At 32.5% G+C, this 13,921-nt stretch overlaps 1 protein-coding gene across 2 annotated transcripts in view; it reads right to left on the bottom strand.

Moving 5' to 3' along the window:
• Positions 1 to 608: 608 nt before the first annotated feature.
• The window catches only part of qless (decaprenyl diphosphate synthase subunit 1 qless), a 266,443-nt gene continuing 253,130 nt past the window's right edge, over positions 609 to 13,921 (bottom strand). For both annotated transcript variants that reach the window (XM_072537990.1, XM_072537991.1), the window contains one exon: positions 609 to 11,559. In XM_072537990.1, coding sequence (XP_072394091.1) covers positions 11,338 to 11,559 — 222 coding nt within the window. In that variant the 3' untranslated portion in view covers positions 609 to 11,337. The remainder of the gene's footprint in view (positions 11,560 to 13,921) is intronic.

The following is a 13,921-nucleotide window of genomic DNA, read 5'->3' as shown; positions in this document are numbered from 1 at the left end:
CTACCTCTGGATTTAACGTAATTATGAAAAAATCAACGTATGTTGACATAAATGAATGCATAGCCAGGGTTTAGTGATTTTTTTTATTATTGAAAGTAAATAAAAAACCATAAGGGTAATGTTTTTAATAAATATTAATAAAAATGCCATATTAAATAATATGGGAACTTATAAAACATGCAGAGTATAATTTGTTTATATTAATCGACTTAAACTGCATATTCCATAGGTGGGCCAACTGATATACGAAGGGGCTCGTATATTACTATAGTCAATTTGCTTATTCCATCTTGTTGTATTTCGTAATATACATATTCAAGTTGAAAGGGTGAAACCAGCCTTGTTCTAGACTGAACCTCATTTGCTATATAGCGGTCATCGCAAACAGAAAGCAACACCGTCAATATATTTTTGCGATTTGATTTTATTTCGTAAAAAAATAATCCGACCCCGCTTTATTTATCCATAATTATTAAGAGTCGAGGTTCTCAGAATCATAAAAAAATGGCTCAGTTAGCAATCCAAGAAATTCGGATTCGCTCCGATCTATTCTTCGCTGTTTTGCCCTGCGGTAGTGTGCATACGTGTGTAACAAATATAAGCCAGTATATTGGTACAAAATTATTTATTTCAATTACACTTTTAACAATAATAGAGTTTAACAATCTATATACAACTTTATTATTAGAGTAATAACAATAATAGAGTCCCTAATTTTACTGATACAACTTACAGGCAGTATTGTATAGTGCAACAAATTAAAACAATACTCAGTTACATTGTATTGTATTGTGTTAAATTTTTACATTGTAGACCGGTTATATTCCCTTTTTCTGAACTATAAGATGTCCAGCTGGAATTAACTGATCGTATTAAATTTTGACAAATGCCACGTACATTATTGGGACCATTAATAATGAACAATGTTTATTTATTTTTTTATATTTTTATAATACCAATTTAATTTTAAGGTACAAGAAAATATCATAATTCATTAGAATATCAATAAACACAATAGTTTTTGTACATATAATATAAACGCTATGTATATGTGGTAATGTTATTAATGACTGTACAGGGATAAGTACTCTTTTAATTAACAACTAATAAAGAATAACTGTATTGTGCCCCGCAATTTAAAAAATTCATCCATCTTCATTCGCTCTCTAAGTATTATATTATAACCTATAATTATGACTATGTAAAGTAAGGCTAATGTATGGAATGACGTGATTATTTCTAAAATTTGTGTTGTGGAAGACACGTAGTGGTAGTTGATCCTTAAACGGTATTTACAGCATAGAGAGATTTTAGGTGTCTTTAATATTACGTCAGTTTTACCATTTCCAATACATAATAATGGATATTAGAAAACAAATCACTCTGAATAACATAATATTGACAAGTTTATCATTATCAATATTTAAAATTTACAAAATAAAATATATACAGTTTCTTAACAAAATAAATAAAATATGTTTCTGAATTTTCAAAAAAGCCAAACGTCTGATTACTAGATAAATACCACTAAAAGATCGACATGATTACGCAAACTTAATTTGATAAAACTTTGTGCAAGCTGTTGGCAGAATCATTGGATCATTCTATACAATTGCCCCACACAGTACACTACAATTACTATAAAGAATTCCCGTATTAGTTGCAACGTCACAGAAAATAGAGTATATTTATAATAATAAATAAAATTAATGTAGAAGAACAATATCTGCATAATGAATCTCAGTGCAGAAAAGCGACTATATTTTTAACGAATAAAATAGGCTATTCAAAATGATCTTATGTAAATACTTGTTGTTCACAACGAATATTTTTCAACCAAAAATGTTTTTCATGTTAGCCGGATGTATATATGAAGTAGATCGAAAGCTATAGATTCAACAAAACCAAATCAATGATGGTTGATGCTTCTAATTTCAATATTTTGACTCCTAAATGAATACGAGTGAGAGAAATTATTGGGGTGTTTAGGATGTTGAACTATAACTATAATTAACACTACAAATTTATCAAATATGTGAAATGACAAAGCCACAACGTAAGAAATAAACGTAAGTAAGAAAGTTTTTTGCAGTAGATTTGATTTATTGTGAGAATTTACAAATATAACACAGGGGCCATTTTCAACTTTTAAAGCCATTTTAATTGCTTTAAGATCAAAATATGTTGTCAGCAACAAAACAGTAGTCTAACTAACAAATGTCCAAGAATTAAGGGGACTCAAAACCTTATCAAAAAACGATCAACTATGTTAGAATATATAATTAGTATTATTACAGCAATAAATCGGTAATAACAGGTCGAAATAATTTAAAAAAGGAAAAAGAGACGGGAGAAGAAGAGTATCAAAAATAATTATATCTTTCATTAATTCTTCTTTTTCTTTTACTCGTTCAGGTGTCGTATTTGGATGAGTAACGTTATTTTATATTCTCATTATTTTCTATTATTTACCATTACTTCCATTTCTTTAAGTGTTTTTTGCTTAATTTTTCCCGCCTCCACAATTTGGAGTATCCATTTATTTCTTGGTCTGCCCTATTCATTGCCAAACGTTACCAGTTTGCTGCACCTAGCAAAATATCTAGCAGAAAAACCCTCTTAGACAAATCTTCATGTCACAGCCGGTGGAATGTCAACGGAGAAGTAGACTAGAACTTAAATAGAACGATCTACTGAAGTCTAAATTGGTCCAGCTATCATAATTTATTTTTTAAGCTTTTTTTATTATTGGCATATACTAGGTGTCAATTAGCCAGTCACAACATGACTAATATATCAAACATAAAAGTTTAATGACCATAAAGTCCATAAAACACCAATAAAGAACAGATAGATGACATTATAATCGGAAAAAAGATTTATCGTGGAAAATTATGGACAGGGTGTAATATCTTGAGAAATACACTTCCAAATGAAAAAAACAAAAAACAAGTGTTTAATATTTTTTTTAAATCTATCGAATGGCATTAAACACGACCCCGCACATCCATCCCTTGGGGGTGAGGCGGGGGGCAATTTGAAAATCATAAATAAAAACCACATTTTTTATTGCAGATTAGAGTTCTACCTGAAAAAATAAACAATTTTATCTCTTTTTTTCGATTCGCGATAGATGACGCTGCAATTACAGAAAAAACATATACAGATTAAAATTCGGCAAACTAATTATTATGATAGTGAATACAGTTTTTAAGAATGTTTCGTAGAATGAGAATCTGCAATAAAAATGGGGATTCCTATTCAAGATTTTTTAAAGATGTACCCCGCCCCACATCCAGGGGGTGGGGTACGGGTCGTGTTTGTTGCAATTCGATAGAGTTTTAAAAAGTATTAAACACGTGTTTTTTTATTTTTCATGTTAAAGTATATTTCTCGAAATATCGAAGCGTTTTCATAATTTTCCTAGGGTATCACGATAAATCGTTTTTTGATATTACAACGCCATGTTCAACAATTCGAAAAAATATCTCAAATAAAAGTTAATTATTTTTTATGAGGAAATCAAATCTCTGCAATAGAAAAAATGAGAGGTTTCTATTAAAGATTTTAAAGTTGCCCGCTTCAGAAAGTGTGGCTGGGTGATCGTCTTTAGTGTCATTCGATAGATTTTTGAAAAATATTTAACACCTGTTTAATTCGCGAAATATTCGACTGTCCCGCTTCTTTTAACACACCCTATCCTATATATATATATATATATATATATATATATATATATATATATATATATATATATATATATTCGTATTTTACAGTTTGCTTATAAATCGCCATCGATGAGAAGTCTTCTGACTTCATGTTCGTATACAGGTCGCTACCAGCATATGTATAAGACGAATGGTAAGACTCAAACTGAAAAGAAAACTACCCTTCTAACGGTTGCAACTAATACCTTTTTTAACAAATTGGTGAGATAAAATATGCAAAATTAAAATCTTAAAATAGAATCTAAACTTCCATTTTTAATGTATTTACCATACTGTGCATAATATCCCAAACCAAATTGTTCTTAAAAATATATTAATAATTTAGCTACTTAAAGATAGTAATTCAAAACTTTATAAAAGTGTATACATAAACTTAGTAAACTGCACATGTACTTGTCTAAATAGTACATGATACTCATTATTTTTGGTTTCTGAGTGTGTCTCTTTAATTTTCTATACCTTTCTTGTCATTAAATTCATGAATTTGCAACCAGATTTTCTCTTTAAATTATTGGGACGCTGCTGTCATTGTGATTATATTACGACTGTCATAGTACTATTTCATTGAATATATTTTTGTCTCACATAGATCATTAAGAATTAGAATTAGAATCTTCCACATTTTCTTCAACATTCTTAACTTTAATAACGATTCGAATCAAATAATTGTTATTTACGACCCTTTAGTATGATAAAAGTGGTATCAATTTTATACTGCTCTTTGTGTTTTGTTAACTTTTCCAAATTTCCCTTTAGCATCATATTTATGCAGTATATATGAGCACTGCCACACTGATTTTATTTCTTAGTCTTCCAGAACTGATAAAATATTTAGAATTTAGATTCCTGCTTAGGTTTCCAAAGGCAGTCCATTTAAAGCAACCTCTGGGGTTATGTCGTAAACAATAATATTCTGAAGTATCTTAGCAGTTCTCTTCGAATCCTCAGGATTCTGTGGGAAGGATTGTAAAAAATCAGATTGATTACATGCTAGTAAATAAGAGGTATAGGTACAGCTGTACATCTGTCAAAGTATACTTGGAGGCAGACATAAATTCTAATCATGTACCAGTTGTAGATAATTTCAGTCAGAATGAAGAAGGTTACAAGTAAGTCGATGAAGAAGTATGATATTAGAAAACTGAAAGATTCCAATGTTCGACTGAAGGTGAGTGAAAAACTCAATACAAAGATGCTAAAATGCAGAAATGCAGGAACTATACAGGAAAGTCTGACCATCATACAAGAAACAGTGAGAGAAATAAAAGAACAACACCTAAAGAAAGATACAGAGGAGCGGAAATCGTGGATGACCGATGAAATACTTGAACTTATGGATCAGAGAAAAAAAACAAAGAACATCTCCAAGAATATAAGAGAATACATACCATCGTCAGAAGAAAGATAAGAGAAGCTAAAGAGAAACAAAAAACAGAACAATGTCAAGAAACAAAGAAATATACGAGTCGACATGATAACTTCAATTTCCATCAAAAGGTGAAGGAAATAGCTGGAAAGTTCCGAAAACGCAACAGTGGAAAAATAACAGATGATGAAGGCATTCTTGCCATAACCAAAGATGATAAAAAGACAGTATGGTAAGAATACCTGGGGAAACTTTTCCGCGATCTTAGAACAATACAAGAACCCACCATTGAAGAAAATTCAGGTCCCGAAATCGTACCAGAAGAAATAACGGCAGACGTCAGACAAATCAAGGATGGAAGGCACCGGGACTTGATGAAGTTCCTGCAGAACTGCTAAAGCTATTAGATGCAGAACAAATAAAAATAATAACTGAAATATTTAATGAAATATACAAGACAGGAAAAAGTAGGGTGGCTCAAATCGGAGTTCGTACCATTGCCCAAAAAACCAGCAGCAAAAGTTTGTGAAGACTATAGGACCATAAGCCTAATGAACCATCTGCTGAAGTTGTTTTTAAAGTCATCCACAAAAGAATTTACCACAAATGCGAGGAACAAACTGCGCCCAATCAGTTTGGATTTGTGAAGGCCGTTGGTACGAGGGAAGCTTTATTTAGCGTGCAGGTATTGTTTTAGAAATGTAGAGATGTCAGCTATGACGTTTTAGCATGCATCTCAATAAATGGAGTCAAGCTCAGGGTATACAGATGGTATAATAGTGTTTCCAATACCATAGAAGGGCTGCAAAACTTAATGAACAAAATAACGGAAACAAGTAGAACATATGGACTGGATATAAAAAACAGCAAAACCAAGCTAACGATCATCAGCAAGGAAAACATAACTGGAGCAAATCTGTATGTGAACCAAATGAGAATTGAACGTGTCTCACAGTACAACTTCTTGGAAACTATAATCAATGAGTCGTGGGACAATACCCAAAATATTAATTGTCGCATCGGAAAAGACAAAAAGTGCATTCTTGACTATGAGCTCTGTGTTCAAGAGCCATGACCTCACCCTAGAAACAAAAATAAGGCTTCTTAAATGTTACGTGTACTCAGTGCTTCTGTACGGAGTAGAAATATGGACATTGAAGGCAGAAACTCTATCAAAACATCAGGCTTTTGAGCTATGGTTATAGAGAAGGATTCTAAAAATACCATGGACCGAAAAAGTCACCAATGAAGAAGTAGTACGGAGGATGAACACAACCGCGGATTTGGTCAACATCGTGAAGGGCCGTAAGCTGCAGTTCTTGGGACATATACTGAGAAATCAAGGCAGATATCAAGAAAATCCTGGCTTGCTAACCTGAGAGCATGGTATAGACAGACCTCAACACAGCTATTCCGTACAGCAACCAACAAAGTCATCATAGACAGAATAATCGCCAACGTTCGGAACGGACAGGCACCCCAAGAAGAAGAATCTTAGCAGTCGACAAACCAAGTTATGAGTTTGATTGTCTATTAAAAAAATTTATTAAACAGTAATAACGATGATATTTTTTTGAAAAAAGATTCCATTCCACTGTGACGTGACAGGAAAGATAATGTGTTTTTTAAAGGCGGGTTTCCACGATAAATCAATATAAAACAGTAAGAATATGATATTTGACAGGTTGATTCTAGTCGTTATTTCTTAGTAACACTACATAACCCGCTAACTTTGTGTTTTTCGCAGAGAAAATAGCAGACCTCTTACATAGGTAGCGTCTAAGTGTTCTTGCACTTAGACGCTAGAGATAGTGCAAGCACTCGTGACCACGGCGCAGTAGACGAAATTTGGTTTAGTCCCCACTTCCATGCGAAACGCATTGTACTATGCACTGTATAATTCCACTTACAATTGAATCTTTCTGCCTTTACGTGAATTTGACTCCGCCTTCGCGCAGCTCCATGGTCAGGAGTGTTTGAACTATCTCTACCTATGTAACCTCCTACCTCCACACCATAATGGAGGAAATTTGCGAATAAAAGTATTATCAAATTTGGCAAGGATTTTTTTTGTTTTCAGCGCAAATATATACAAGCATCTTTTTATATCTCCACGTCAGATTACTGTAAATAGACCAACTCAATTGTGATACAAATTAAACATGTACATAATTAATTCTTTTCTCCTGAAACAAAATAGTCCTATACATTTTACTATCTTTGAGTAGCGTGTACTTACTTACACTTTTAGGGCCATAAAAATTGAGCAATAGAACATAATTAACAATTAAGAACTTGGGGTTTCCGGTTTAAATGAATAATAAACAAAAGTTATAAACATACAGTAAAATTCAAATCGAGTGATGGGAAAGACTTAAAATAAATATTATGATCTTGTTTGGTCAATGACATCCCGAAAAAAATTGCTTTATGTAAACTCTAAGGTAAAATAAGTATACATTTTAATACACCACAATTGTTCTATGTTGTACAGCAAAAAGCTTTCATAAAGCTTTTCTTCACTTTGAATTTGAATTTGACTGTAAAAGAAATGCTTATATTAGGTAGACCAACAAAATGGAATCATACATACTATTCAGACGAAAAAAAAAATGAATCAACGAAGAAAATATGAGTCATTGTATGTTTCGTTGCCTATCTTATCGTCGTAGTTACAATGCGACAAGCGAGAGCTGGCGGGTGAGCTGCGCGAAAATAGAAAAGGACTTATTCTAAGAGAGATAGTAGAGGTACTTAATCGCGAGTGTCACAAATGCGAAGTTGCCGTATCAAAAATTTAGTTGGGATCTGAAAATTACATAAGTAGATATGTACCGTGGTTATGTGGATGCGTATGTGATAAACTTATTTACCACGAAAACAAAATAAAAATTATAATAATATTGAATAAAACGTAGAAAAAACTGTTAATAATATTTATTTTCGTAAAACGTAATTAATTCTCAAAGGGAAGGTATTTTTGTATGTATCGCGGACAGATACAAATTATGTCTTAATGCTTACTAAACTAAAGACAGCACAGAACACGCGTTCTTTGTTTGTTTTTCTAAGCCAGACGATAAACTCAAGTATTATCGGCCTTTTATCTTGTGATATCATTGCTTACAATATCATATTTTGTTTCCCATTTATAAAAAATGCAACGTATCGAAATATTAAAGTGTCCAGCATATCTATAGTAAATAAACATATTGTAGAAACACATTTCAATTTTTATGTCATTTCTATTTCACATGTGTTTCACATTATTTACTGGTAATCTAATGCACTGTAATTTTTTATTTATTTATTGATTGTAACTTAACTTAAATTAAATTATTTAAAGCTCAATTTATTTTGAAAATGAGTATTATAATTATCAGTTAAATGAGCTACACGTTCTTGTATCTTTTTTAAATCAACTAAGACTTTATCTGCATTAGCTTCTTCGGTTGTAAACTTAAAAACATTGAAAATTATGTTTCGTGCTTGAGATACCAAAGGTCTGCCTTTTAATACACTTGCCATTTTAATAAATATAAATAAGTTTATAATATAGCCACTCCAAATAAAAATGTAAATACTTGACAACACTGTTAGAAATCTAGCACGAATTCCACGATGTGAACTCGTAGCCGACAGCAATAGAAATGAGCAATCCCTTGAACTTTTCAATTTGTTCTACGCGCAACCCACCAGCTCTCGCTTGTCGGATAGTACTAGGCAAGATTAAAGAAATGTTAGAGAAACTACAGCAAGAATCAATTATGAGTATAAGTTTGGTTATGATTTTAATAAGCGGAATTTTGACGACATTGACAAAGTAGATCGTAGTAGAAAACAGTGGCAAGTCTGCCTGAATAGCAGGTAATAATTAGTACATCGCCGATACATCACTATATGCCGAGCTGATACATGTTGAGCTTCTGATCGGCTTAGTGAATGAGTTTGATAACTCAATGCGAAAATACGTCGTTTTGCGCATCTCGCGATCCTATGAAATTTAAGATTGGTATATGCAAAAGAAAATAGGGAAAACAGTTTTATATCAAGCCAAATCCCCACAAGTGCGAAGCAAATAGGAAAATAATTATAGCTGAGCCAATAAATGAAAATGAGAGCCAACAATAAACGAGTCACGAAGGATAATAAGCACCACCTGCAAGCTTGTGGGGATGTTAAAAAATATATTTAAGTAGAGGAAAAACCTTAATAAAATGAAAAGTCGGCTTAAGGTAGAAAACTATGTAAAATGGATTAAGTGTAAAAACGAACTTACCTGAAAGGATAAGATGAAAACGATGTAAAGATATACAAAGTAGTCCACCAGAGGAGCTGGTATAAAAAAAAATAGCAAGGTTATAGCAAAACAATATTTCCAACAACATTTAAAACAAAATAACATTTCAAAAACCAGCTCCTTCAATAAAATAAAAAACATATGTGCAGAAGGTCTACATGTTAATTACATTTAAGGTAAACATTCAAGATTCTTCTAACTAGTGAACTAACTACAGATTTTTATATATAAGTAAAAGATAATAATGACGTTTAAAAACACTGTAGGTATCCCTATCTGTATTTTTAAACGGTCAATATATGTATCAATAAATATGGATATAGAGCAAAAATATTTTGTTAGATCGATCTATCAATTGTAGAAGGTATCACTGAAATATTTTAAGACACTTACGGTAGCTTTGTTTGTATATTTATTTATATACAGCTATATCTAAATGTTGTTGCAGTATATTTATTACTGTACAGGACAATCGCTACTAAAATCTTAGTAACGTTGCTAATTTGAAATGTTCAAAGATACTTATAAAGTAATCAGCGAAACATTGACCATACTGAAACATTTTAACACATCTGTTCTAATTATATGTTGTATATACCACACAATTAATCATAATTTCTATATTAATTAGGAACTTGTAACGTTTCAATCGACCGATTAATCTTGACCTTGACAAGGAGAACAGTGCAAAAGATCCGTTTTACTTGAAGGACGATATATTGGGCATCTCACTGTGAGTTCCAAACCGTCAGCTGCGACGAAGATCAGGAGTGGCTGATGCTGTAGAGAGAATAGCAACAGTTAAGTAGACCTGGGCAGATCACGTGGTTTAAATGACAGATAACAGATATACAAAGCAGATACTGAAATGGAGAACAAGAGATTATGCCTATCAAAGCATAGGTCGTCCACCAACACGTTGGACTGCCCATCTAAAACGTTGCCATAGGAATTGGATGTAAGAGACACAATGTAACTTTCTTCGATGGGCGTGGGAGGAAAATAAAGAGTTAACGAACCCAGAGCTGACCAGTCGGACAGTATACGATCCTGATTGATAGAACGATGGGTGTTTCGTTTAAATATCCTTAAATATCTTCAGATGATTTCCCCCCTCGCCTCCTTCCGGCAGTAATGTTGCTTATCGGTCCTGGTCGTACTATGACTAGAACGTTACAAATCAATTCTTAGTTAATATTTTGCTAATGCTACCTAACTTAATCTTCGAAGCAAAAAGATATTTTTGTAGCCGTATAAATACGACATAGTTTGTCTAACCTAAAATAAATAGGCATGCGAATGTATTGTGGGATTTGGTTAGACAGTTAATGGTAGCTCGCAACTAATATAAACGTCTTTTAAACGGTCGTGTTAATTTAGGAACTTGTTGAGGTTAAGGAGTCACCTGAGGTGTGTTTGACGTTCTGTTAGAGATACGCAATAATAGTGTACAGGACGAATAAGGTCGATACTCAAAAAATGGTTAATTGGAAAAGCGAGCAGAACCAGAACATTAGGTCATTAGCTTCAACATCAGAAGAAGGAATGGTTCTCACGTTGATAATTAAAAAAAAAATGCTAAGGTAGTCAGGAAAATATTGCATAAAATTGATGAGTTTCAAGAAATTTTCGTGTCTTATCATAGGACTATAATTGACATCTAGATATCAAAGAGCAAAGTTGCTCATCACGTTGTTCTTTGCTGGTTGGATTCAGTCGATGAATAAGTTCTTTTTAATAAGGCATTAATATATTGTGTATTGCAATTAATGTAAAATGGGTAGAATTATTCGATTTCTAAGTGTATTTTTTATATTTCACTATGGCCGCCTTATGTGACTTTAAGTTTAGTTTCAAATATTTCAGAAATACCTGCTGCTTATATATCATACATAAAATAATTTCATAACTAAAAGTAACTATCTAATCTACTATTTTGTGGACTATTTCATCCGGTTTAGGACATAATCCGCTGTTACTATCAAACCCTTTTGATATGAACTCTGTTCTATGAGACTAGCGAGTCGAACTGCTTCTTGGCAATGTTGTCGTGCTAAAAATTGTGTCTGTTCAAGTCCTCTGGATTTATGAACTAATTCAAATGCTTTTTCTACATCTCCTGGTTCTTGAAACCTTCTCATTATCATTGGGTTGAGTTCAGGATACTAAAACATTGAAATTCATAAGTATAAATACAAGAAATACTGCTAATCTGCAAATTATCGCTCGGTATGATGTTTTTGCACGGGCCCGAAATAATATATAACTTGACGCGAAATATCGAGATTGCAATAACCTTTGCAGTATAAAGTAATATACATAATGTACATACATATCGATACCTTAATTCGCAAACCGGCCAACTCCACGTTTCTATGTAAATCGCACTCAAAAAATATTGCAAATGAGTACTTAAAATGAACAGGACCGAGATTTAACTAACACTACCACAGAGTCTTTATTATCATAAAACTCCTATAACTTGGATAGCATGGCCAAGTATGATAGCTTAGCTTCTCAATCTGCTTCCTCTATTTTTTTGACCAATGGCGACATAGTTGTATTGACAACGAACAGCCTCGTATAGAAAAGATGTTTAACGCTGAATACTTCAACGATAATATTATGTTTGATAAAGTTGTGTCCATAATAACATGCAGACAGTTGATAATGTTATACTTGAAGAGGTCTACTCACTCAATAATGAAAATTACAGTCAACCATTATTTGAAGCCAACACCAAAAATACGGTTCATCCTATTGAACCAACTACATGTAGCATTAACAACCAAAATTATACCTTATTAATATTGAATAGTGATTTAGTCATTGATATGCAATAAGAAGATCTACCTAACGGCTACTGCACCTATACCTAAAATACCAAAATCCTGAATTGACGAAAAAACTAGTTGATTACAGTGAATCTGATTCTGAATGTGATGAACCTGTTATCAAAAGAAAGAAACGGTGCCACTAAAGAAAGAAATAAAATGCCAAAAATAAATCAATCGGTTAGTCGATGGAATAAAAAGAATAGGGAAACAGGTAAAGAATACTGCGGAAAACCGAAAATGTATGGAAAGTGGAGAAAAGATATAAAGAAACTAAAAAAAAATTAGGAAACCTCGATGTAATTGTCAAGAAAAAAGGAATAGTGTTATCCAATGCAATATTATGTCTGAAAATGATCGAAAAACATTATTTGATCAGTTCTGGACTTTTAATTGGAACGAAAAACGACTTTACATCGATAATTTAGTAAAAGTTATTCATACAAATAGACAAAGAGATAGGAAAGATCCAGAAAAATCTAAGAGAGTTAATACTTTTATTTACCATCTAAAAAAAGGTGAAGATATGATCCGAGTATGTAAAAGTTATTTCTAATAGAGTAAGATCCCAGAGCGATCAGACATAACTTATTTTCACACAGATGAAACCTTAGAGTCTCAGTAGCGTCTCGCGTGTTTTGAATACCTGCGTATTTATGAAACTTGCTGAGTGACACCTAGCCGGTACCAGGTGATAAAGGTAACTAAAAATAAGAGCTATTTAACTTAAATTTACATAACTGATTTTTATACATATTTTGTAGAATATTATTTTGAAAATACTGTAATAAGTGTCAGACACTTGTCATGGACCAGAACTTTTGTCAGACGCTTTAAAGCTCCACTAAAATTAAATGAACTTTACTTACTTTTACATGTCTGATTTTTAAATATGTTATTAATGGTACTATAATAAAGTTATATTTAATCAGTCAGACAAATTAGAATGACCAAATATCCCTCAAACACAAAAATTAGTTAACCAGAAGTATGAGCGCGAGAGTGCTGTGCTTGCATTTCAGAGTGAGTAAGACATTGCGATAATTATGTTACGATATATGCATAATTTAAAACATGATGATTCGAATGTATGGTTAAACGCAGGCACCGCAAATAACCAGAGATACATTAATTTGACAAAGGTTTACGAGTACTTGGGACCATCTTTATGTAGAAGTTTGCCAGGGTTTCACGCTCTAACTGGATGTGACTTTAATCCCGCCTTTTTTAAAAAGGGTAAACAAAGACCATTCAATATATTAGTGAAGAAACATGAATATCAGCGAGATTTCATGCAGTTTAGAGAATCAGAGTTGTTTAGCGATGAAGCCACCCAAAAAGATATTTTCAAAATAATCCAAAAATTTATCTGCGAAATTTATAGTTTTCCTGATACGTGCAACATTTATGCTGCCCGGCTTCAATTGTTTTTAAATAATTACAGCGTATCTAATATTAACGAAGAATTCGATCGCAAAAATTTAAAAAATTTTGATGCTAGCAGTTTACCACCATGCTAAAGTGAGTTGTTCCAACAATTCCGCCGTGCTAATTACATTTTTAGCATATGGAATAATGCAAATGCAAAACAACCAATCATTTTAACTCCTGAACACAATGGGTAGAGATTAGAAAAAAACCAATATCACTTTTATTGGTTTGATGGTGACCAATTACCAGCAAACGTTAGTGA

This window comes from Diabrotica undecimpunctata, chromosome 7 (assembly GCF_040954645.1).
Source record: "Diabrotica undecimpunctata isolate CICGRU chromosome 7, icDiaUnde3, whole genome shotgun sequence".
NCBI lineage: Eukaryota > Metazoa > Arthropoda > Insecta > Coleoptera > Chrysomelidae > Diabrotica > Diabrotica undecimpunctata.
This window is presented reverse-complemented; position numbering and strand designations above follow the sequence as displayed.